This window comes from Sceloporus occidentalis, unplaced genomic scaffold (genome assembly GCF_023333645.1).
Source record: "Sceloporus occidentalis isolate IW3139 unplaced genomic scaffold, rSceOcc1.0.p SCAF_4, whole genome shotgun sequence".
Classification (NCBI taxonomy): Eukaryota; Metazoa; Chordata; class Lepidosauria; order Squamata; family Phrynosomatidae; genus Sceloporus; species Sceloporus occidentalis.
Window position 1 is genome coordinate 52,059,208 of NW_028316984.1, and position 27,222 is coordinate 52,086,429.

Here is a 27,222-nt window from a genome sequence, read left to right on the forward strand (position 1 = left end):
TGTGGTACAGAAATGGTCTTAGTAGCCCTAACTGACAACCTTTTTGGAGAAAGACAGGGGGAGTGCCGTCCTGATTTTTTGGCATAACTCAGTGGCTTCTGACACCATTGGTTATCTTATCCTACTGGACAGACTCTAGCTGAATGGGACTACAGTGGTTCTGCTGTTATCTACAAGGCCAGTTCCAGAAAGTATCATTGGGGGACCTGTTAAGCCCCATGACCATTAATCTGTGGCATGTTACATGATTTTCACGGATAGGGAACTTAGCCACTGTAGTCCATGCACTAGTAACATCCAACTACTGTGATGCATTTTATGTCAGCTTGCTCTTAAAAGTGAAACTAGTGCGAAACAATAAGATGTTGCTATAATTCCAGTACCAAGTAGAAAACACAGTTGGCTGGCCTCCTGTTCATGAATTATGATGGTGTAAGTCTGTCCCACACCATCACAATTCACTTTGACAGTTGTCAGTCACACAGGTTAGAATTCTCTTCTGACCATGCAACAAGCAGAAGCCCCCCCCCCTCCAAAAAAAAACCCCACTTATGTTTTAAACAGTGAAATTACCCCAACGTGGCCATTTCTGTGTTTCTGTGGGGAGTCCAGCTCTTTTCCAGGATTTGGACGCAATGCAGCAAATTCAGTTTGGGGAGTAATTGGTTGTATACAGTTCTGCTCAGGTCCATTGTTTTGTAGACTGTTTAACTCATTTTACATTGTTTTCTTTTAACATGTTAAATTATTTAATATGTTTTGGCCTTTTAACATCATTTTTATTGTTTACATTGTTCAAAATTGGTCTAGTTGATTCTGTTGTATGCTGCCCTGAGATCTTTAGTTAGGGCAGCATACAAGATAAGGATATTTTAAGAAATAGAGAAAACCCATGATAAGTTTCACCAAAGGTTTCCATAAGTCAATAAAGACAACAACAATCTGCAATTACACCTGGAAGGTGTTACCTTCCTAAAATAGTGACCCATTTCCCTATTCAGATGTAAATGCTAGCTTTGTCTACAGGGCCTGATAGCAAGCTAGAAGAATTTTCCTTTTATACTTTGTTAGTTGTCAACTGCTTAAATATTTGCTTCTACCTATCATGCAAGACCTTTAAAAACAACAAAAGAACTTTCACTGAAAAGTGAGTCAATAACACATTCTGATCAAGCTGACATCTAGCTGACAAGGAAACAGCCATCCATATGCACAAATAGGGCTGCCTTCTCCTACAATGTAAACAAGGCAAGATTTTACAAGCCTGATCAGCATGGTGTGAAATAGCAGCAGTGGGATGAAGCCTGGGGGAATGGCTTTGGGGAAAGGGGGGGGGGGGGTAGACAGGCTTGTATGTGAATGAATGAAACCCCACATTTTTATTTTTATACATATGCATACCTTTGTGTGAGTTTATAAATAATTGTTACATGAGTCAACATGTCGTTATGATACTGGAGACAGGGCTCAAATCCCATCTCAGCCATGAAACCTACTGGGTGACCATGGGCAATACTCAGATTTTTTTCACTCCCAATACCAGCTAAAAAAGAGACCCAGCATAATGTAGTGATTTGAGTGTTGGACTAGGATACTGGGAGACAAGAATTTGAATCCTTGCTTGCCATGCGAACTGACTGGGTGACCTTGGGCAAGTCCCACACTCTCAGCCTCAGGGGAAGGCAAAGGCAAAGGCAAACCCTCTCTGAAGAAATCCTGCCAAGAAAACTCTGTGACAGTTCACCTGTCACCATAAGTCGGAAACAACTTGAACACACACAGACACCACCAACAACAACTTACACAGATAGAACACTAAAAAGAAATGCCTTTGTTTTCTAGTCCAGAGGATAATACTAATCCATTTAAGTGAATTCAAAGACTTGTTAGTCTGGAAAATCAGTATGCAAAGGGATCTAGTAGCACCTTTGAGATTAACTGAACGAAAGAGGCTGGTAGCACAAGCTTTCGTAGACTTGCGCCTCCTTCCTCACATGCATAGCGTGTAGATGCACTTTGTGTATCTAAGGAAGTAGGCTCAAGTCTACGAAAGCTCATGCTACCAACTTCTCTCTTTCAGTTAATCTCAAAGGCAAAACCTCTCTGAACAAATCCTGCCAAGGAAACCCCATGAGGGCTGTCTTAGGTACAGCGTAAATCAGAAATGACTTCAAGGCACACAACAACAAAGCATATGAGGCTAATTTGAAGAGCCAACATGTTGTAGTAGTTTGAATGTTGGATTACAACTCTGGAGATCAGGGTTCAGTTCCCCGCTCAGCCATGAAAATCTACCGGGTGACCTTGAGCAGGTCACACACTCTCAGCCCCAGAAAATCCTGTGATAGAGTCGCCATAAATTGGATATGACTTGAGAGCACACAACAACAACAACAACAATAACAACACAAATCTGAAACTTGCAAGTGATTACATATGGAAAGTATTTTGTTTTGTTTGAAGACAGCAAACAGAAGCTCTGGTTAGATAGTTTGAAAAAAACATAGATTTATTGGCTGGAATCCTCTATAGCACTTATGAATGCATAATCTGAAGTTATGCACTCATGACTGTTACGTATTCATGATCCCTATGTAGCCCCTAGTTTAGGGGCTACATAGGGAGCATGAATGTCCCCCATTTCCTACTTCTGTGGCAGCAATCAACAGGGGCCTGCTCCCCTTTTACTCAGGAAGCAGCTGGTTGTCATCCCCCTGCCCCCATGAATGATTTCCAGTGCAAGAGAGAATTGCGGCAGAAAACCTACTTCTACCTCTTGCACCAGAGATCACTCACAGAAGGGGGTGGGAACATCAGTCATGTGCTGCCCAAGTGACAGGCGAACATTGATTGCCAGGAGTCAAAGCACAACACCATAACTATGGTGGCTTAAGCATGCACATCTCCCATACAGAATTCTGGTCATAGAGCCATCCAGGGCAACCCCTGCCATGCAAAAATGTAAAACTAATCCTTATTACACGTAGTAACTAAGGTTTCTCTCGTCAATCTTGAAAACATCATGAAAACCGATGTGGAATACCTGATTTAGTACAAATACTGTGTTGAATGCAAAATATGATTATGAATCACAACTGACAGTGCCCACAGAGAGATTGTTCACCACGTAGCATAACAAAGCCTTATTTCTCCTCATAGTTTGAACCTATGGGCATTTTTAGTTAAATGGGGGGGGGGGGTGTAACTTTCCAGTCCCTGGAATGTCCTATTACAAGGAGTGGCATGCTGTGGAGGGGACAGAAGGAAACACACCTCCATAATGCTCAATTGAGATTTCTTAGGTGTAGTGCTCAGTAGACTGCATTAAACACTTTAACTAATTTACCAATATGGCACATTTCAATCTGCCTTTCACCTTTGAGTTTTAATCCAAGCACACATGTAAAGGAAATGTGGAGAAAAGGAATCTACAAGGACAAGTTGTCTCTCGCCCTGATTGAAACCTCCAAAAGCCACAATTTTTTTTTAAAAAAAAATGAATTCTGAAAAGCAGCTACCCACCTACTGTTGCTGTTGTAATACTAGAATATGTATGCTTGATGTAAAGCAGGGGTGAGCAAAGTGTGGCCTGTGAGCCATATGTGCCCCCCATGGGTCAAAATGCTTGAAAATGCCCTCTAGGAGGTATGGAGGGCATCTACAGCATGTTTGGAGGGCCCCCAAGGGGTAAACAAAAGTGCATTTTAAAAAAATACCTTTCCCCACTCCTTCAAAATGCCTTCTACAAGGTATGGGGGCATTTCCACTGTTTTTTAAGGTCACAATGGCGGGATACAGACGGGCAGGGGAAGACGTCTTGGAGGTGTATTCTGCTGAATACGGAGCCTCCAGACCGCCCGCCCCGGGGACGTGCTTCAGGTGTCGGGGCTTCCACACGGGGGGCAGTGAAGACGCCTCACCTGGGTCCATTTCGGACCCGTAGCTTCTATACCGCCGCCTCGGAGGACGCCGCAAAGAAAGGGGCAGCTTCCGCACGGGCGGCCCAAACCGTGGCTTTTTTTTTTCTTTTGCCGCATGAGAAGTGCGCAGCTGCGGCACTCCAGCAGCAGCCGGCAATTTCCCTTTTGCCAGCTGCGGAATGCGCATGTGCACATTTAAAGCGCCCAGGCACCTTTAAACTTTTTCCCCCGCCCTGCCCAAGAACAAAGGTGGCCTCCTGCCAGCTGGTGATCAGCTGATGTTGGCATCCTTGCCCGCTTGCGCATTGCGAGTGCCACCACTGGCATCATGGATGCCTCCTCTCCTTTGTTCCCTGTGCTCTTCCTGAAGCTGCAATCCACAGCCACAGCTGTCGCCGCTGCCACCGCCGTCTTCTCCGCCTCCTCTGCCCCCTCCGCCCCCTCCGGCCCCTCCGCCTCCATTGCCGCTGCAATGGAGGTCCCATCATCCACCACCATAACAGCTGTAGACTTGGATGACAGCAGTAGTGATGATGATGATGACACAGAACAGCGCACGGCAGTGGCTGCCATAGCACTTCATCAGGCTACTGTTGGCGGTGCCATGGCCCTGGCCAGAGTGGCACGCCTCCGCCGATGCTGGAAGGTCCCTGCATCCCAAGACTTGTGGGACAACTTTGTCTCAACCATATGGTCTGATGAGCAATGGAGGCATTTCTTCCGAATGCCCCGTGCCCTCTTCCACAGGCTAGTGGGCATCCTGCGCCCAGAACTGGAGAAGGCAGACACAGTGATGAGGAAAGCCATCCCGGTGGAGAAGAGAGTGGCCATTGGTGTCTTTTCACTGGCACACAAGTCCAGCTACATTGTGACGGGGGCGCTGTTTGGGACTGGCGTTGCCACCGTGGGGGAGATCGTGGTGGAGTTTGCCCTGGCCATGGAGAAGCTGCTGCTGTCACGGACCGTGTACCTGGGGAACGCACGTGAGGTAGGGACAGCCAGACCACCTTCCCTTTCATCTTTGGCAGCTCTGTGATATTCTGTATCAAGTGTCACCCCCTCACTGTACATTTGCTGTTCTTGCTATGGTGCAGTTGCGCATGTGTAAAAGAGTTGTCATCTCAATTCCTCTGTTTCTCTCCCTTCCTTTCCCCCACAGATTATGGATGCCTTTGGTCGCCGCGGCTTCCCACAAGTGGTTGGCCTCATGGACGGGTGCCACTGCCTGATCATACCACCCTTGGGGCTGAGGAATGCCTATGTCAACAGAAGGGGCTCCTATTCTGTCATCCTGCAAGGGACATGTGACCACACAGGAAGATTCGTGGACGTGGAGCTCGAATGACATGGGTCAGCCCACGATGCCAGGGTGGCACGGAATTCTCTTATCTACGAGGCCATGGAGGCTGGCATCTATGTGCAAGGGAACCCCAGCATCAACATCAGAGGCCAGCAGATCGGGCCCCTGATACTGGCTGACTGTGCCTACTCCATTCGGAAGTGGCTCATGACACCGTTTAAGACCCCCCGCACTCCCAAACAGAAGCTCTTCAACAAGAAGTTGAATCGCGTGAGGGGGGCCGTGGAGAGATCGTTTGGCAGATTGAAGGCGAGATGGCGCTGTCTCACTGCCCCACTCCTGGTGGCAGAGGAGAACGTGGTGCCCATCCTGGCATCATGTGTCATTCTGCACAACATCTGTGAGACCAAGGGCAGGGTCCTGGATGAGGGCATGCGATATAGGCGCCGTTTTGTGCTGCCCATCCTGGCACCAATCACAGAGGCTCAAGAGAAAGAGAAGAAGAAAGCAGGGGAGACTGTGAGGAATGCCCTGGCAGATTTTTTTCTGACAAGGAGAATCTGAAGGATGGCTCCTATGCCATCATCTGTGATGTCAGAGTGCAATGTCCTGTAATAGCATAAGCACATGAATAAATGTATCCCATTATCCACAGCCTGTGTCTGCCTATCATTCCTGATCTGTGCTGTGGGCATGGTTTGCCACGTGCCTGAGGGGGACACACACAAACACACACACACAAAAGGTCTCCTGGCGCCTTTTTTCCTGGGTGAAAAAGATACATCAGCTCCAACTGCCAATTGCCCCTTTGACAATGTATCAATCCCCCTCAAATTCAAGCTTTCCTAATGGCTCATTTGAATGTATCAATAGGGCACCCAGAGGGCATCTATTGGGAGACAGATTCAAACTGCTCCTCTGAAAGCTTTCATTGGCCTAGGACCACCTTGGCCTAACGGCCCTGAGCCACAGGTGCCCATATATATCCGTGCGCAACTGTGCAAGACCCCAGGACGGCGATCAACATGGCAGCGCCACGCAGGAAGGTCCCGGTCCGATTCGCCTACTGGACCGATGAGGAGGTCGGGATCCTCCTGGACTCCCTGATGCCACAGGCAGCTGCGAGGAGGGTGATGGCCAGCACCAACAAGCCCAACCGGGGGCATTTTCTCGAGGCCTCTCGATCCCTCCGAAACCAAGGGTTTCAAAGAACGCTGCACCAATGTAGAGTGAAGTTTAAAACTCTCAAGGCAGCGTTCTTTGAAACCCTTGAGGATTTCGGAGAGGAGCCCCCGGTTGACAGGCGGCCACCATTCTTCTCGCGGCTGAAGGACCTGTGGATCAGGGGAGATCGGCCCAGACCGGAAGATCGCCGTCCTCCAGGTAAGTCAGAGCTCTTGCCATGCCCTGTCCTCCCCTCCTTGACCCTTCCCTTGCCCTCCTCTCCTTCCTGCATGGTGCCAATGCCATCCCTCCTCTTCCCTTCTGCAGGCGTGCGGCCGAGGCGGAGGCGGAGGGAGAGAGGGCACCGTGCCAGGTCGCCCTCTCCACCATCCTCGGGGGACGAGGATGTCCCCGAGGGTGGGCCACAGCCAGGACCAGCTGCTGTGGCCCCTCCGCAGCCAGAGCAGGCTCCTCTGGCGGCAGGTAGGTCCCCAGGGTGAGGGGTGGGGGTTGCCTGACTGCAGCCCCCACGACACTTGTGCCCTCCTCTGCCATGCCAGCATGGTAACTTGGGCCTTTTCTTCCTCTTTTGCAGGGCTTGAAGTCCTTGCTGCTGTCGCCGCCGCTGAGGAGCCTGGCCCGAGCCGCCGCCTGCCAGCAGAGCCAGGGGACTTGGCCCTTGATGCCAGGACCCTGGATCGAGTCCTCCAAGCCCGGCAGCAAGGTAAGTGTGGAAGTGAACCCAGGGAAGGGAGCGGGGGCACCCAGAAACCCTGCCTGTGGGAGTGGGTGATGGGCTCCACAGGCTGATCCTAACCATCCTCTTTCTTTTCCCCCCACAGAGAACCGGATGGAGCGGAGGTTCTCTGCGCTGGAGGACAAGGTGGAGAAGCTGGCGGAGAGAGTGTCCTCCATGGAGCAGACACTCCAAGAGATCCTCCGCCGGCTGCCCACCCCACCGCCTCCTCCCCCTCCCTGAAGCAGCTTCCCTCCCCTGCCCCCTGTGCCATCCCCTTCACCACCACCCTTTACCATCCCCCTTCCCTTTGTAAATAGTTGTAAATAAGATTTTTATTGTTGTTATTAATAAAAAAGTTTATTTTTAAAAAAACTTGTGTGGTTCATTATGCGCAACTGCGGCAGTGTGGCTGTGTGTGTGAATGTGACAGCTTAGGCGTAACTGTGCAGTCTAAACCTAGGCAGGAGTGCTGGGAGGTAGCAGTGTCCAAACTCTGTCCTTCCAGGCGTTTGGACTTCATCTCCCAGAATCCCAGACCACAGGGCAAGGTGGCTGGGGATTCTGGGAGATGAAGTCCAAACACCTGGAAGGACAGAGTTTGGACATTGCTGGTTTGGGGACCAGTGAGCCAGGCATGGTGGGAGGAGGGAACAGGAAGGGTAGACTAGAGTAGATAGGGCTGGGAGGGAACACATGCCCTGGGAGGCGAAAGGTCTTGGGCACATTCAAGGTCCGGGGTCTCATCCTCGTCCTCCTCCTCCACCGCCACAGGCTCCGCTCTGGCTGGCTGGCCCGCCGGGACCCTCACACGCTCCGCATGAGACCAAGACGTCCCCCTGCCTTTTTTCGGGGTGCTGGTGGATGGCTGAGCCATCCTGCCTGGTGGCAAAGGGGAGCCACCGCACAGCTGTGCCAGAAGCAGCCGAACTGTGCCCGTTCCCAGGTGAAAATGGCGCAGGAATGTGTGTAGGGGGTCACTTTAAATTCCAAACTTTCCCTTATCACTTTCTACAACCAAAACATCCGCCGGCAAAACTTACAACTTCCCGCGATTCCAGCAACGCATGCGCACATGGAGCTCTAGGGTTAGGGTTACGAGACTTAAAATGCGCCGCAGCTGTGCCGCAGCTTCCACAGCTGCATGGCAGCGGACGCTGCAATTAAAGCCTGACTGCAAACCACGCATGTCCCGGACCCCGACCCAATATGCGACGCAGCTGACACGGAGCTTTTAAATGGGCAACTTAAATTAGTGGCGTTGCAATTCTGACGTACCGGTGCAGCAGCTTACAGACAGAGCTGCGCAGCTGCGCATCAAACGGAAAAGAAGCGGAGAAAAGCAGCACCTTTTTAATGCCGCTTCTTCCCGCTTGGGGCGTGCGGGGGGCGTGTTCATGGCGGCATTCAGGTAAGGCCCGTCTGAAGGCTCTACCTTCATGACGTCATGAATACACCCCTTTTTGCCCGTCTGTATCCCGCCAATGAGTTAATTTAAGCTTTTTTGAAATAGGAAGTTAACAGAATGTGATTTCTACTCACTTCTTACTGATAAAAGAGGCCTCTCCTGGGCCTTAAATGGTGTAAGAAGGCTACAAAGCATTTCTGCCCTCTTCCCCATCACTTAAGAAAGTTATCAGAGCACTCCTCGTAAATGCACGCTAGCTCTAAGAGGGTAAGTAATATGGCAGAGGTGTAGCTGGTCATACCAGGACCCTTGAAAGGGATTTAGGGCCACAGGCCTTTATTTGCCAGCCCTGACCTATGTAATAAGATTGTTTGCATCTATGTAACAGGATTGTTAACAAGTTGAAATTAACAGAAACAGCAATTACAAACCTAAGTAATCGGATACACTCAAGAAATGTGTGTATATTAAGTTGTACCATACACACACTACTAATGAAGACTGAGGACACAAATACTTATTTCTGGCACACACAAACATTAGGAAATTGTTATAATTTTTTACGGCACAGCTGACATCACATAAATGCAAGCATACCACACCGTGTCACTCTCTTACTCACAATTTCTTTTTTAAACATTCCTCAGTTTAAAAACATGTTTGCCAAGTGTCATGGAGAAGAGAGATGAATAGAAATATACAGTATTTACAAAGGTCTTGGGAACCTAACCAAAAAAAATAGCATCCATTAATTGAGAACAAACGTGTAAATCACTTCCTCTCAACCAAGGGCCACACAGTCTGTGTGTGTGTGTGTGTGTGTGTGTGTGTGTGTACACATACACACACACACCCCATTCTCTTCTATGCCAGCATTCTCTGAAAATGCCAGCCGCAGATGCTGGCGAAACATCAGGAATAAAGTCTTCCAGAACATGGCCACATAGCCCAAAAAACCAACAAAAAATATGGATGCTGGCCATGGAAGCCTTTGCCTTCACATGAGAATAAACACATGAGTTGTGCAACCCTACTTTCCTCATGTGAATAAACAAAGAATCTGTTTCCATGATGAATGCAGATAAAGGTTTTTCTGATAAGCAGATGCTTAAAATGTTTCACTCAAAATCCAGATGTTACCTTCGTCATCTATCATATTTGATGTACAGGTTACCCCTAAGGACAGCATGTTTCAAAATATAATGGTTCTGTTAACTATCATGAGTCACTTATCAAATACAGATAATCTTTTCTTCCTACAACTCTAAACTCATCCAGTTCGATTTTGGATTTCAGGCACCTGAGGAAGCTCTCCTCTCTTCCATGTTTTCATTCTCTCTCCTCTAAAAGGAATGTTAACATTTCCTTTTCATTAACCAAGATTTACATCTAATCTGTCACTTTGAAGTAACTCCTGCCTCAATTTATGCATAACAGATGCTACTATTGAAACCTTTTTTAAAAAAATCCCACACTATAGATGAGAAACTAATGGGTGGGCATCTGTAAAGGAGATTATGCCACAAACACAGATGCCTTTAATAAACACATTGAACAAAATGAGGTCAGAAGCCAATTGATTTCAGGAATTCCAACAGTCAAGGTTAAGAACACATCTGCATATTTCTCAGTATTGTATCTCTTGCTCCAATAAAAATCAACACAAGAAGGATGAAAGGATTATAGGTCACAGAAGGATCAACTTAGTACAGTCTGCCTCAGATTGGTGCCCTCCAGATGTTTGGCACAGCAAAGTTGTAGTCCAGTATCTGTAGAGTAAGGTCTGGGAAGGCCAGTTCAGTACTATTGCTAATCATCTAGTGATTCAGTTTTCCAAAGAGATAGGTATGCTAGTTTGTTTCAGCATTAAATGGAGCTGGGGGGAGGGGAATTTAGTAGCATCTTGAAGACTAACTGGCTTATTTTTGTGGGAGCTTTTTCAATCCACTTCCTCAGATGAACTGATAGAGTCATCATTAAAGCTACAGGTATATTAGCAGTTTTCAGAAGATGGAACTGGCAAACACCTCTGGGTCTTCCTTGCCTAAGAAAACCCTATCAAATTCATGGGATTGTTTGCCATACATTAATAGGCATCCTGAAGGCACAGACAAACACAGACAGAGACATACATACATATTAGCAGTTCCATGGTTGTGTGCGTGGGATCAGAATGTATAAAAAGATGCAAACTGTGACCCTGATAATAAACCCTCAAAGAGTTGCATAAGAAGATACAGGTCTGCCAAATATCTGGTCTTGAGTGTGAAAGCAATACGTTCTGCTTACCAAAAGTCAATTTCTGTGAAGTAAGAACTTTTCTGAGGAGATGTCTTTTATTACGCATGCAATTGTGGGAAGCAATATACTAATACAATCAGGTCTCAATCCTATAGCCTTGCAACATAGTGTAAAGATCTGCTCGTGGGCCTATACTATGCCAAGCCATATACGCCACCCTTGACTTACTGAAAAGCCATTGAAGTTGCCCTGCATTACCATTTCATGCTTCATGGAGCCCTGGTGGTGCAGCGGTTAAATGCCTGTACTGCAGCCACTTTCTCACAACCCACTTGTGAGTTCAAAACCAGCCAGGGGGCTCAGAGTTGACTCAGCATGGCATCCTTCCAAGATTGCTAAAATGAATACCCAGCTTGTTGGGGACAATTAGCTTACACATTGTAAACCACTTAGGAAGTGCTTAAGCGTGAGAGAAATGTCTAGCTACGTTCCCATAGCCAGACACACAATGATCACAGCAGCATTGAAACACTGGAGGACCCTGATGGATCCCAGCACTGATGTCATCTTTTCATGGGTGGCAATGAGGATGTAGCCAGACACTTCTCTGAGCCTGTCTGCTCACCCATAACATGGAACGCAAGACAAGGCAGCTTCAGGAGCTTTTCAGTAAGATGTGGGGGGGCAACTGGAGAGAGAGAAAGGGAATGTCAATCCTACCTGAAAAATGATATTTGCTTTAGTAAGGGAAACATACATGTGTGGATGTCCCTAACAGTTCTGATCACAGTGTGCCAAGAAACCATTATGCTGTCTGGGGGATGCTGGAAACAACAGCCCAATAGAGAAAATTTTCTAAGCTCTCGGTCTTACTTCCTGATCTTTAAAAGGGAAGCACTTCATATGGGAGGCTGACATCCTGAAGAGCACCAAGCTCAGTGCATTAATGGTTTTGTAGTTGACACTGAGCACTGTGCGAATGTCCAGAAACTGGCCTGTGATCTTAGAAAAGAAAAAGTGTAAATACATAGCCAATCACTATTGCATGATGTGCCTCTGAGTACTGCATAATGTCTGAAGCAAAAAATGGAAAACAGGCCTGCAGCAAGGTCTTTGTGAACCTGCCACTTCAAGGCACTGCACTGAGTCCATGTTTGTTCTGGGCACACCACTGCAAACACTAGAATACCTTGAATACTGGAAGCCCATCAGAAGTGAGTTCAACAGATGGCAGAAGCAAGAACATGGACTCACCAAGGGATTGTGCACTTGGAAGTGAACCTGGAAGGCAAGCAGACCCAACTCAAAGCCATAGTTGCTTTATACGAATCACTACAAAAAATAAAAATAAAAAACAGATTTCTCAAGCTTTGCAATCTACTGACTCATCAAACAAATTCACCCAGTTAGTTTCTCTCCTCTATAGAAAAGAAAAAAAAAATCAGCTGACAACTGAATACTCATATGCACTATTGATATTTGCTGGTCTACACTCTCACAGAGAGACAACAAAGTTGTCTGTCCAGCTATGTTTACATGAGACAAACATAGTAACATACTAATTACAGGGGAAACTTGTGGCTCCACTAGAAACTTGTGGGAGGGAAAGCAAAGAGAGGCAACAAGAAAAGAAAACAAAATTTATAACAAGACTTCAAACAAACAGGACTCATTACTTTGTGAATCAGAGTCAAGTCTGCTTGCTCAAGGAAAACCAAGATTTGAATTTACAGCCACAGTTGTAATTAATTCTGATGTGTGTTGCTCAAAAAGAATGGTGTGATTTATGTATATTCCTATGAATTCAATTTATTCCAGTTCATACACTCAAATACAACTGATTTAAATTCCAAGTAGATTTTGGTTTGTCAGTTTAGCTGATGAATGTACTGATAAGTAGAATTAGTTATGTCTAACATAACTTAATTCACATATATTTTGGCATAAAAGACCAAACAGAGAGCATATAACTGCCTCACAATTGACATAATTCTCTGTTCATGTCCCCGTATCTATGCCTCTAGAAGTTAACAGCTAAAAAATACAAATGGGTATACTGAAACCTAGGGAGATTATGTTTTACCAACAACGACTTCTAGTCCACTGTTTTCAATATTTAAATTGATGTGTGTGTTCATAAGCTAGTACTGTGTAATTTTCTTACATTCAATAGCATTAAAAATAACTGTATATAGTATAACAAGTTTCTTTTATATTACAAGAGTAACTCCAAACCCTACTTTACTGTATTAGCATCAGCATCATCTTATTATTGTTGTTGTTGTGCCCTATATCTTAAGATCTCTGGGCCCCTTGTGAATTCAATTCATATTCCAGTACCTTATAAAGTAAGTCCTTTTTTCAACAATACTGCTCAAAGTCGTACCAAATGTTACTTAATCATTTCAGTGAGTTCAATACATTTCAATAACTCTTTTTAGTTGGGGACTGCCTCCCCACCACCGCTAGTATCATGCTCAGACCATCTTTGCAGTGGTTAATAAAGTTATTACTATTATAAAATATATCTTCCAGAATTATTTCTGCTGTTGACTTAAACACAATTAGTAACTTCTAAATTATATCTCATTATACCTGATACAGTTATGGTCTGTGGCAATTTGTATCAATGACTATGAACCATATTCCCAATTGCAAATGCATGAGATATGAATGCAACCAAAAAAAACACTGTAATTGTTGCTGGTGATTTGTGTGTGTGTGTGTATTGTACAGTTCTAAACTTTAACTTTGTTGTTGTGTGCCATCAAGTTATTTCTGACCTATGGCGACTCTAAGGTAAACCTATCACTAGGTTTTCTGGGGCTGAGAGTGTGTGTCTTACCCAGGGTGTTTCCACGGCTGAGAGGAGAATTGAACTCTGATCTCCAGAGTTGTAGTTCAACACTTAAACCACTTCACCTGCACTACGGTTGACAGGAATGGGACATTTTCAGTTTGACAACTACACAGAGTTTTACTTAGGAAATGAGAATCTAGGTGGCATTAAAAGTGAGATGTAGCAAAAGCAGTTAAGGAACATAACGCAAAGTCTGACTGAATAATATTAATAAGACTTCAGGGAAAACTGATCAATATAACGATAATCCAAGTTTATGTTCTAACCACAGAGGCAGAAGTGGAAGAAATTCTTAAAATTCTGCATTGATATACCAAGTGAATATCAAAGTCAGGATTGTCTGTGTCATTGTAGTTCCATTTTCTATGTATGGTTGTGAAAGCTAGACAATGAAGAAGACAAATAGGAACAGAATCAACTTACTTGACATGTGGTGCTGGAGGAGACTTCTGTAGGTACCCTGGACTGCCAAAAGGAGAAATAAATGGGTCTCAGAGCAAATCAGGCCTGAGCTCTCCCTGGATGCCAAGATGACTAAGCTAAGACTTCGTACTTTGGCCATATTATGAGAAGACATAACTCCCTAGAAAAGACAATAATGCTTGGCAAGGAGGAAAAGAAGAGGGCTGCATCACAGATGGATAGACTCAGTCAAGGAATCCACAGCCCTGATGACAGGGTGACTTGGACGTTTCTAGTTCATAGGGCTGCCTTAAGTTGAAGTTGATTCAGTTGTTAACTGGTGGCAGTTAACAACAAGAATAGGTGATGGCTGAAGAATTAGAGAAACAAAGCAGTAAGGAGAGACAAAGTGTAGGATGTTGGTAGAAAGGCTTTTGACATGGTTCCTCCACCGAAAAGAAAAGAACTTGGAATTTTGTTGAGATGTGACACTAGAAACTGGAGTCGAGGAAGTCTTGTAGCACCTTTGAGACTAACTAAAGAAAGAAGTTGGCAGCATGAGCTTTCGTAGACTTAACTCTACTTCCTCAGATGCATTCAGATGAATGCATCTGAGGAAGCAGACTTAAGTTATGCTATTTGGAAAATGATGCTGGAGGAGAGTTGTTCAAATAACATGGACTGCTAAAAAGGCCAATGCATGGACCCAAGACAAATTAAGCCCCAATTCTCCCTAGAAGCAAATATCACTAAAGTGAGGCTATTATACTTTGAGCATATAATGAGACAACGTGACTCTCTGGGAAAGACAATCATGCTGGGGAAGGCAGTAGGAAAAGAGGAATACAGTGGGTCCTTGGTATCTGCTGGGGTTTTGGATTTAATGGTGCCATGACACACACACACACACACACACACACCCCTCACGTGGATATCAAAATCCGTGGATGTTCAAGTCCCATTAAATACAATGGCATAGTAAAATGGTGCCCCTTATATAAAATGACAAAATTTGTAATTTATATATGTTAAAATATTTTTGAGCTGTGGATGCTTGAATCTGTGGATAAAAAATCTGTGGAGTGTTGACCATCTATTACATAATGATTCTGTAAAGGAAGCCACAGCCGTGAATTTGCAAGACCCAAGTTGGACATAAGTCAAAGCTGACTTGACAGCAAACAGTAAACTACAGCATATGGCTCACCCATACTCTTTTGTGTTCAGTAAATCAATGGATGGGACCAGACTTGGTGATTAGATTGTGGACAGCAGATTGTGTTAATAACCCCCAACCAAGTGCTCTTTAGATGTGCTGGACTACAACGCCCATCATCCTCAGACAGCATGTTCAATGGGTGTACTGGCTAGGAAAGAAGGGACCTGGTCCAGCAGGCTCTAATCTACAGAGGTGATGGCTGTGTGTCCATAAATCCTGTTGTGGTATCAGATGATAGGAAGCGTCCTTATACATCCTTTTAAATCACTTTTTAAAAAAATACTCTGAGACTCTGTCTAGAGAAGAGCCTTTCTTGGATGGTCTTTCCCAGACAGGGATAGATAAGGCACAGTGGTTCATGCACTGGTAGCTTCCTAGTTAGGCTACCGCAATGCACTCTATGTGGGGCTTCCCTTGGAGATTATTTTATGTTACACCACTCGCACATCTTTAGATAGAGGAGGCAGAAATAGTTTAATAAATATATATTGTATATACTCATGAATAAATCTAGAAATTTTAGTTAATAAATTGACCCCAAAAACCTAGGTCGACTTATCCATGGGTCAAGGTAAATACTATACTTTAACACTTTTTAAAAAGGAAACCATCCACTAGTGAAAGGCAAGAGTGCAATCTGTCCTGGAAGCACTGACCTCCCCCTAACTCTCTCTTCCATTCAGCCTTAAGAGTGAGCACAAAGAGTTATGCCTGCCATAACTTTGTAGGTTCTTTGGCATTGTTTTCCTTTGCTTTATCATTTAGATCTTTTGTTGCATGTCCCTACGTTTTACCTTTGACTTATTCAAGGGTCATATCAAAATCCAGAATTTTGCCCTCAGAACGTGCCCTCGACTTATACATGAGGTTGACTTATAGTTGAGTATATACGGGCAAATAAGGGATGGTTAACCTTGGCCCTCCTGATGCTGTTAGACTTTTTAAACTCCTATAAAGTCCAACCAGCAAGGCTAAAGTTAAGAGACAGCCCCAAATACCTGGATGGGTGACATTTCCACACCTCCTCTTCTAGGATCAAAGAAAGTCAGACCTCATCCCCCTTTCTATTTTAAAGGTTTTTTAAAAGTAAAAGACACCCAGGGGCTTGGCCTTGAGTGCTTCTTTATTGTGGAAACAAGGCAGGTGCCATTCACAATGCGCTATGCCCCCAAGTGGGAGGCAGCAGGTGGCCTTCTCTCCTAGTGATCCCCTTCATCTTGCAGACATGGGGCAAAAAATATAAAGGCCCCCTCCTCCTTTTCTTCTGAACCCAAAAGGAGTGGGTTACCTGGGATAATTTCTGCAAACAAGAACCAACACCTTTACACACACACACACACACACACACACACACACACAGGGTCCCTAGGATAGTTTTTAGGTGGAGGGGAAAGGCTGAGAATTGGCAGGCAGGTCATTATTAATTTTGCCTACCTACAGGTATGATTTTACAAAATAATGAAAGTGTAGAAAGCATTGCATCGAAACAACCAACAACAACAACTGAAGCAGGTAATACTACCTGACTCCCCTGAAAGCACAGTCAAAATGATAAGTGAAATATTACAGAACTACAGAACTAGAAATAAACCCAACCCATATTTCAAGTGGGTGAGGGAATGTAAAGCCCTTTTGCTTACCTGGGAGCCAGCATACCTGGGGGACAGGGTCAGCTACAGCCTTTCTTTTTGCCTGCCTGCGGAGTACTCAACTACAATAGCTGTCTTGGCAGTTTGCAAAGGGACCTTGCAGCACCTTTGAGACTAACTGAGCCAAAGACCAGTTCCAACACGCACTGCAGAAACAATGCAGTTTGACACCACTTTAACCACCATGGCGCAATGCTATGGTACTCTAGGAATTGTAGTTTTGTGAGATACTTAGCCTTCTGAGCCTGGCATCCTTCGTAGGCCTGGTAAAATGAGTGCCCAGCTTGTCGGGGGCAATTGGCTTACACGTTGTAAACCGCTTAGGGAGTGCTAGTTCACCCTGAAGCGGTGTAGAAATGTACTTCATATTGCTATTGTTATTCTCTATGAGAAGAGGTCCAGTGCCACAACAAACTACAGATCCCAGGATTCCACAGCATTGAGCCGTGGCAGATCAAGCAATGTGAAACTGCATTATGTCTGCAGTGTGGCTGCAGCCTCAAGATGCAAACTTTCCTAACAGTTGTTGTGTGTGTGTGTGTCTCAGCCTATTTTTTGAAGATGGGGGTCTCAAACGTGCCATCTTCTAGCTATGCCATAGGATCTTCCATTTCCCCTTGGCTAGATTTACTATCTGTATCTATTATGTGCGTTGATTTATTCATTTGATTTAAGTGTGGGACTAGGGCTCTGGAGGCCAGGGTTCGAGTCCCAGCTTGGCCCTGAAACCCCCTGGGCGCCCTTGAGCAAGTCACACTCTCTCAGCCTCCTCAGGGGAAGGCAATAGCAAACCTCCTCTGGACAAATCATGCCAAGAGGACCCCATATTAGAGCCAGTGTGGAGTATGACTCTGGAGACCGGGGTCTGAGTCCCATTTTGGCCATATAAACCCACTGGGGGGTGACCTCGGGCGAGTCACACTCTCTCAGCCTCAGAAGCAAAACATACAAACAAACAAAAACAAAGAAAAACTGGGGATAAGATAAGGCTACCTTTAGGGATGCCACAAATCAGAAAGGACTTCCAGACACATAATAATAACACAACAACAACAACAACAACAGCAAAACATGTGAGGGTGATTTGAAAGTGCAGAAAGGGGGGAATGGAGGACCGCCTCCCTCCCTTCGAGATCCACTGAACCCTCTTGCACAGCAGCAGCAGCAGCAGCAGCAGCAGCAGCAGCAGCAGCAGACTCACCTTCCCGCCAGCTGCAGGTTCCCATTCTACTTCTTCATCTTCTTCTTGGTCTGCAAGAGATCCTTCTTTTAGGCAACTTTTGCAAAGGCTCCAAAACGTGTGGGCGGGGCTTCGCCTGCTGCGTTCGGAACCGGTGGGCGGGGCTTCGCCTGCCCGGGTGGGGTGGGGTGGGAGCGGTTAAGTGGCAGTTGGGCACGCGGACACACCCAGCCGGCCACTCCCTGACGCCCGCGCACGAGGGGCCCTGCGCCCCGTTTCCTAGGCAACGAAGGGGCTGTTGGCGCGAGAGGGGGGGGGGAGAGGAGGAGGAGGAGACGAGGCAGAATCATTGCCCAGAAAAGGGCCTGAGGAAAAGGAGGGCTTTTGAGGAAGAGTAGTTGTGTCTTTGGCAGTGTAGACTCTCCCTCAAGTCCTCCTCCTCTTCCTCAAGACCTACCTATTTACACAGGCTTTTAAGGAATTGTTATAAGGACAGGCTGGGATGCTTGTACCATTTCCAATATATATATATATATGTATGTGTGTGTGTGTGTGTGTGTGTGTATATATGTTAAAAATCTTTTTTAAATGTGTTTTATTCTTTTAATCACTATCTGTTTTAATATTGTAATAATTCAGTTCCTTTTTTATTTTTATTTTATTCATTTCACATATAAACATAAATTCTTTCCACTTACCAACAACAAAAAAACCCATCATGGCATACACTTCCATACATTGCATTTAAAATCTATTCTTTACTTTATAACCTCCTTTATCTTCTTCTCTTCCTCTTCTTCCTTCCTTCCTTCCTTCCTCATTTTTTCTTTACTTCTTTCTTCCTCTCCTTTCCTTCTCCTTCTACCAACTTCAGTCCTTCCTCCTTCCTTCCTCCTTTCTTTAGATCTAACATGCTTTCTTTTCTCCTTCACACCCTCTTTTCTCTTCTTCCTCTACTCCTCTATCTATCCACTCAACCTTCATATTGAATGTGGGTATTTTAATGTGTTGTGTGCCGCTTTGATTGCCTCGTCACAGAAAAGCGGGATAAAAATAAAACTTTTATTTATTTATTATACTTACACCCTCAACTATTCTATATCTTCTTCCCTTACTTCCCTATCTTCTTACGTCTCCATACTTCCTCTCCATTTTCTTTCATTCCAACTTCAATTCCTTTTTAATGTACTGTTTCCTATGTTTTTAATTGTACTGTTTGTTTGTTTTTTAATGTTGTGAAGCCGCTCTGAGGCCCAGTTTTGGGAAAAGCGGGATACAAATAAATAATAATAATAATAATAATAAGGTGCGTGCAGATATCTGAATGAAAGAAATCAAAACAGAGGCATAAAGGCTGTTAAAACCAAGAGGATGAAATCCAACCCAGTGACATAGTAAAGAGGAGTATATATGTGAACAGTGTGCAATGCCTCAACCATTCCTGTTACAGCTTTGAGACATTAGGATGTGTAATTATGCACCATGGCCATATGGATTATTTACATGCACTTATATGCACCTTTAGTTCAACACATCTTGCCACATTCTTATGCCGCCTTTCTCCCCAAAAGGCTGTGGAATTCTGGGAATGGTAGTTTGGAGGAGCACCCGAGCTTTGCTTTAGCCCTCTCTGCCAAAGAGCTATGGTGCCCCAACAAACTACTGTTCCCAGAATTCCACAGCGTTGAGGCCGTGACATTTAAAGTGGTGTGAAACTGGATTACTCCGCGGTGCAAATGCAGCCTTAGTGTGCTTTCAAAGCACCTATATCTTGAGGGGAAAGTTAGTGGAAAGCTGCAAATGAGGAAACTGAGAAACAAGGAAAAGATCAGTCTGGAAACTTTAGGGCAGAGTATAGCTTTTTTTATTGTTAGAGGCGGAATTCAGAGTCATAGCCATGTTAGTCTAGAATACCTTTATGCAAAGGGATCTTGTAGCACCTTTGAGACTAACCTCATGGGGAAGTAGACCTAGGTCCAAAACACACTGCAGAAATAATCCAGTTTGAGACCGCTTTAACTGACCTGGCTCAATGCTAGGGAATTCTGGGGACTGTAGTTTTGTGAGACATTTAGCCTTCTCTGTCAGTGAGTTCTAGTGCCACAACAAACTACAATTCCCAGGATTCTCTAGTATTGAGACAGTTAAAGCCATCTCAAACTGGATTATTTCTGCAGTGTGTTTTGGATCCTAGTCTACAAAAGCTTATGCTACGTCTTTCACTCAAATCTGAGAGCCAAATTTTAACGCAATAAAAGGAGGTAGTGGTAGTGTATGGCGGGGATGGGGTTTCAATAACTAGAAAATCAAGATGACATGCACAAAGTTAGGTAAAAAAAAACCTGAATTATCATAGGCAATTTATCAAGACGGCTGCCTGTCTCCGATGCACCTTGGAGGAGCCTTCCAAAGCTTATCCTAAGAGCAGCTGTAGGCTTTTCAAAAGCTTTAGAAGAATTCTTCTGCCTGAAGTCCACTGGGCCTTTGTGTTATGTTGCTGAACCAAGACCAGCAAGTCAGTTACTTAAGATATACAAGCCAGGAGTCAAGTCAAGTCAGAGAGTCATTTATTGCTGAGTTGAACTGAAGTGACTTGAGTCCAGTTTATTGTTGTGTGTTTCAAAGCGTTTCCAATTTAAGGTGACCTTAAGGAAAACCTGAGAGCCAGCATGGCGTACCAGTTTGAGTGTTGGACTAGGACTCTGGAGACCAGGGTTCGATTCCCAGCCCAGCCATGAAACCCACTGGGTGGCCTTGGGTAAGCCACACCTTCTCAGCCTCAGGGGAAGACCATGGCAAACCTCCTCTGGACAAATCTTGCCAAGAACACCCCATGATGGGTTTACCATATGTCAGAAAAGCTGAACCTATCATGGGGGTTTCTTGGCAAGTTGCTGGGGGGGGGGGGTGGAGAGTGCCATTGCCATCCTCTGAGGCTGAGAGAGTATAACTTGCCCAAGGTTTCCAGTGTGTTTCCATGGGCAAGCCGGATTCAGCTCCTGTTCTCCAGGGTCATGGTCCCAATGCTCAAACCACTACACCATGTTGGCTCTGCTGACTCCGACTTGAGTCTGAGTCAATTGACTTGATTAAACTGAGTCTACATTACTGGGACTAGGTGATCTTTCATGGTCCCTCTATATATTCCCTAAAGTAGTGAGTATCATGCATACGAACCAGTCACAAATGCATAACAAGGTTATGCCTTCATAACTACCTCAGGGAATGCTAGCCAGTAGGTACATTGGGACTGGGAAATAGATGACTTTATCATGCTGCTGATTTGACACCATCACTGCATCCTTCTTGGCCTTTACCTGGGTTATTTCAGGGCTTGGGACCCAGAGGACTGTCTGTGCTGAATTCGTTTTCAAAGACATCCTCAGGAGCTGTTTCCCAGGGCTGGCTAGGCCAAAAGGCAGGACCAAAATTACCAGTTGAATTTACTTCAAAGCTTTTGCTGCCAGTCTCTAAGCCTTAAAAGAAACACCTCAGCTTTTTAAGAAGGGATGGGAAACTCTGTGCAAAGACTGAGAAACCACCAAATAATAATTGTCGCGGGGAAGGAGAGGTGGCTATCTTGTGAGCTCCAGGGGGCTTGATTTGGCCTCGGGGCCTGAGGCTTTCCACTCCTTATGATTCTTCTGTGACACTTTTGAGGCCCAGGTGTCCTTTGCTGGGATTGGGTGTGCAGACCAGCATGGCATAGTGGTTTGAGAGTTGGGCTATGACTCTGGAGACCAGGATTCAGTTCCCACCTTGGCCATGGAAACCCACTGGGCGACGCTGGGCAAGTCACATTCTCTCAGCCTCAGGGGAAAGCAGTGGCAAACCTCTTCTGAACAACTCTTCCCAAGAAAACCACATTAGGTGCACCTTCGGGTCGCTGTAGGTGAGAAACAACAATAACAACACTAGCTAGTCAGATGCCAAGAAAGGGCCTAATTGGTGCTGTCATCTTGGAGGTGGAACACTCAGCAGAACAGTTTTCCATGTCTCTAATATAATCTACCTTTTATTTGTCTGGGCTTTTTATTTTACTCCACCTCAAATTAGGTTAATCTCTACTATTGCTTCTGTTTTTCTAAAGTTGATGTGATTGTTTTCTGTATACATACCAAAAATTGGTTACATAACATGAGTCATTTCTGATTCATGGCAACCCTAAGGTGAACCTATCATGGGGTTTTCTTGGTAAGATTTGTTCAGAGGGGTTTGGCATTGCCTTCCTCTGAAGTTGAGAATGTGCAATTTGCCCAAGGGCACCTCGTGAGTTTCTAAGGCCGAACAGGAAATTGTGTGTGTGTGTGTATGGGGAAAACTTCAGGATGAGACTCCACTAAGACTACATCTTTTCAAGAAGAATAATGTGCATACAAAACTTCAGAAAAAGAATCTTTTGGGGGGGGGGGGGGTAATGACATCACATTAATGTAAAGTTATCTGAATACATGTAATTACGTACAAATAAAACGGATGCAGGAAAACAAAAATAAAAAGCCTGTGCAATTCTGCAATGCTCTACTTTTTATGTAACATTGAGTTTAAAAATGTGTTGCCTGCCAACAGACGCTGAACATGTGTTTTCTGTAAAATGTGCATTTATTCCTCTCCTTCCCCCTACATTTAATGAAAACTTAGGTTAGGACCTCTAACATGACAGTGATAATACTGATTTATAGCTAACAATCTAATCAGAGTTGTAGTGGTTTACAACAAGTCCTTTGTACCAAGCATCTCTTTTTCTGTACCCTGCAGTTTGCTTGCTAGTTTAGCAGAATATGATGGGATGTGACTGCCACCTAGTGGAATTTAATGTGTTGTTGTTGTTGTTAACTCCTGTCAAGTCGACTTCAACTTATGGCAACCCTATGCATAAGAAGCCCCCAAGTCACCCTGCCATCAACAGCCCTACTCAGATCTTGCAAACTCAAGGCTGTGAGGTCATTGACTGAGTCTATCAATCTGTGATGCAGCTCTCTTCTTTTCCTCCTGCCTTCCACCTTGCCCTTATAGCCTTTTCTAGTGCATTATGATATGGCCGAAATACAGTCTCAGTTGGCTTCTAGGGAGAGTTTAGGCTTGATTTGTTTTGGGGCCCATTTATTTCTCCTTTTGGCAGTTCAGGGTATTTACAGAACTCTCCTCCAGCACCACATTGCAAATGAGTTGATTTTCTTCCTATTAGCTTTCTTCACTGTCCAACTTTCACAACCATACATAGAAATTGGAAATATAATGGCATGGAAAATCCTAACTTTAGTATTCAATGTCTTTACACTTGAGGACCTTGTCTAGATCCTTCATAGCTGCCCTTCCAAGTCCGAGGTCTCTTCTGACTTCTTGACCTGCAGTCTCCATTCTGATTAATGACTGAGCCAAGGTTTGGAAAATTTCGAACCATTTCAATACCTTCATCATCTTTAAAGTTATGTAAATCATCTATGGTCATTATTCATGTGGCATAGAGTATAATTCAGGGCTTCAATGAACTGTTCTAATGCAAGAATGAAAACAGGTGTAGGGGCCACTCTCTAAGGAGATATGAAATTTACCAGTGGAAAATCTTTTGATTTCTCTGATTTAAATCCACACAGAAAGAAGCCATAACCACTCAAGTTATAACTGAGCTAGATTCTTTGTTGTTCACTCTCTAGATGTGTTTGGACTGAAACTTGCAGCAGTGCAAGCCAGCATAGCCAGTGGTAAAGACTATTAGGAGTTGCAGTCTAGCAAAATTAAGAAGGCTGCATAGTTCCCACTCCATTAAAAGAACAAGCCCAGGCAGTTATCCTGTTAATTGATTCAAAACAGAACTACTGAAGCTGTCTTTTGGAAAGTAAGAAGTCATGCTTTTTTGTTGATCTTGTTCTTGTGTTCCTTCAAGTCTCCAGAGTCATGCAACAACAACAAAATCAGGATCAAGAACTCCTAGAGTGAAAATAGCTACCGGTAGTTATCTTATTAAGTTATTGATGTGTCTCAAGTCTCCACTTCAGATTTAAAGGAAGACACAGTGGTATTAAGTTTGAGAACCACGGTCCTAACGTATTGCTTAAATTTGGGGGGAGACAGAACTAATCCAGTGAAGAATTCCCTTCTTCTTTTCAGCACAAGAAGTTCACCAGGGGCACAAAGTTTGTTTGGCTTCACCAGGTATGAAGGCTTTAATTCATAGCCCCCCAAAATATGGGCAGTGCTGAGCAAGGGCTACCAGTCAAAAGGTTTGTGATCTTGGGCTTTGTGTGGACTGGCAGATTCCCTCAGAAGGTCACAGTCACACCGAAACTGCCTTGAATTCTTGCCATATGAAAGAGAAACCACCTAGGAAAACCATATATAAGGCACCGGACACACTGATATTATAATCATGGGTTCAAAACATGACACAAATGCTAGTCACAGGAAAGTTTACTTCAATTTTATTTCCACTTTAACAGTTCTTGGATGATACATCATGCAGTCTGCCAGTGTATCCATACATTTTAATAGATAGTATTTTAGAACCAAGATCAAAAGACTTATCTATGGGGAAGGGAGGGGAGATCCAGGTTTGCTGTTACATAGAGCTTGATTTATTTCAACATTTTTTATAATAGTGGCAATTTCTCCCCAGATTGTACCCATCAGAAAAGTAGTATCCACATTTCATTTTCCCTCCCTAAAACAAGCTACTGTACAGATACATAGATCCCAGAGAGTACACTTCTGGAGTACACATTACACATTTTACAAACTAGACATGTATACTTCTACAGAATGCCTGAATTCCTATTGTTTTACTACTATTAAAAGTGTTTCAAAAATGGCAGACACAGAAGTATTTAGGAGTAAGACACAAACATGGAAGTGATATGGTGTAAGGATGTGTAAGACAGACTTTTGACCAGTGTGTTTTTAGCTTCATAAAGGCATTAAGCTAATTACCAACACACAGGAGAGAACACATCATTTTACAATTGTGTACCTCATCTTTTAAAAACATTTTTTGAATTCTCTTGCCCCAAAGAGGTATAAAGGCAAAGGGCACAGTCCATCACACTCTGCACCTTTGTTTCAATGCAGCTTTCATGGGGAACATGTATATAGAACTTTCCAAAATAGGAGAAGTTCCTGTTCTTTGAAATTCCATACAAAATTTAAAAGCTAGTTTGGAATATATGTTATTTTATTATCTCAAGGATGGGTTTGTCTTCATTTAGGCTTCAATTGTGAAGTAATTTTTTTTAGATTTTTTCATTTTCAAGTAGGAGTTTTCCATCATCCTCCGAGGTATGTATACAGTCATGTATGCATACATCAGATTTTACATACTAATATAGTTTCAGTTATTTCAGTTTGGCAGATTCAAGGCAGTCCAATCTTGCCTTTGCTTGGCAAAATTCACCCTTAGCAAATAGTCATTGTCTTACCATTTGTCCCAGTGGGAAAAAATATAAAAGTAAATATGCTGGGCCTTTGGTATCCACTAGGGTTTGGTTCTAGGAGCCCCTGTGGATCCCAAAATCTATGGATGTTCAAGTCTCATGATATACAATAGTGAAGTAAAATGGTGTCCCTTACATAAAATGGCAAAATCAAGGCTTGTTTTTCAGATGTGTGTGTGTGTGGTATTTTTAAGCTGTGAATGGTTGAATCCTGGATGCAAAATCTGTGGAGACGGTAGCCCTGCCTCTATAACGTGTACCTGAAGATAGCCGTTTTGGAAGATTGGAAGGTAAGGAAAATTACTATTGAGATTTTTTTTTAAATCAAAGACACTTCACACTGCAGTTCTCCCCAACTAGTATGGCATGTTCACTTGTCAAGTAATAGACAAGTTATCTACTGTTTAAAATAAGATTTCCTTTCAGTATAAAAGAAAGTATTTTGAACAGTACAAAAACAAAAGAAAGAGAAAAGCCTTAAAAATGGAAATCATCTGAAGACAGATTTCTGCTGTTTGTGTAGCTGAGATGAAATTGCTAGTTTAGTGTACAAAAATACTGCAAAAGTAGTGCGTTAAAGTATGCTTAATCTGTGCTTGAGAACTTAGATAAGCACCTCTGATACAATGAAGTGACACTTAGCAGCAAAATAAGACAAAAATGTGATAACGCGTGAAAAAGTCCAGCTTTAAAGACTGTAACACAGCACACCTTTTCAGCCTTTCACAGGACAACCTGCCTTCTCTGAACCAGGATGGAAAAGTCAGTTCTGAAGCCTCAGGCAAAGGGCTGCAGCTAGATGAACTGACTGGCTGATCAGCAACTAGCTGTTCCAGAGGAGTGTCAGGCTTTTGTTCTTTAAAAGGCATCAAAGCTAACTTTTCTATCATGCTTTAGAGACATTATATTCAAAACATCAAATCTTAAACAACAAAAGTGCTAGGGTAAATCACTGCATCAAATTCCCATTCATTCCTGAGAGAACTGCCCATGTATAATGTGTTCGGTGGATTGCATTCACACTGCTGAATTTTTATGTCGATGGAGCACTGAGCACACAAACAGACGTCTGTGTGTGTATGGGAAAAGGCAATAGTAGCTCAGCTATACAAAAAACTATAACAAACAACACTGTATTAAATGGTGTGCATTCACCCCCAAGACCTAGTTAACAAGTTATAAAGGCTGGCATGACACTACTTGAACCACCTTTTATAAGGCAGATGCTACATGCTGTTTTATCTGTAACATTTCTTCTGTTCCACTGCATACAATTTCTCAATCTTTGTTCCAAAGAATGCAATTTTTTAAAAAAATTAAAAATCATACTGTGAGCCAATGTAGATGTTATGGCCACTATTTGGAAAAATTGCCAAATAGTGAAAATTGTTTCAGGCAGCCTCATTGTAGTCACCCATGATATGCAGACTGGCAATTAAGGTCACTGGTTTAGTAACAGCAGGCTTCTTGGTACCTAGACATGTAACTAAGAGTTGGCCGCATTAATTTCAGATTTGGATACAGCAAATTCATACTTCAGTTTACTGGCAGTGCATATACATGTATATTAAGAAGAAAAACAAGATGTACAAAAACCAAAAAACAACCCAACAAAATAAATTAAACAAATACAACATTTGCAATCCTTCATTAAATATGTAACAAATATTTCAATCCCTAGCCCCACAAATAGTGCAACCCTTAATAAATTAAAGG

General features: G+C 43.8%; 1 protein-coding gene across 3 annotated transcripts in view; it reads right to left on the reverse strand.

The window, feature by feature from the left end:
• LYPD6B (LY6/PLAUR domain containing 6B) overlaps positions 1-18,190 on the reverse strand; it is a 101,543-nt gene extending 83,353 nt beyond the window's left edge. For 2 of the 3 annotated variants that reach the window (XM_089520051.1, XM_089520052.1), the window contains exon 1: positions 18,101-18,190. Coding sequence is in view for 1 of the 3 variants with exons in the window: in XM_089520056.1 (XP_089376182.1) it covers positions 12,024-12,050; positions 18,101-18,125 (52 nt within the window). In the remaining 2 variants the exon portion in view is untranslated. Of the gene's footprint in view, positions 1-12,023; positions 12,051-18,100 lie in introns of all 3 variants that reach the window. The other variant, XM_089520056.1, reaches the window with a different exon arrangement.
• Between the last annotated feature and the right edge of the window lie 9,032 nt (positions 18,191-27,222).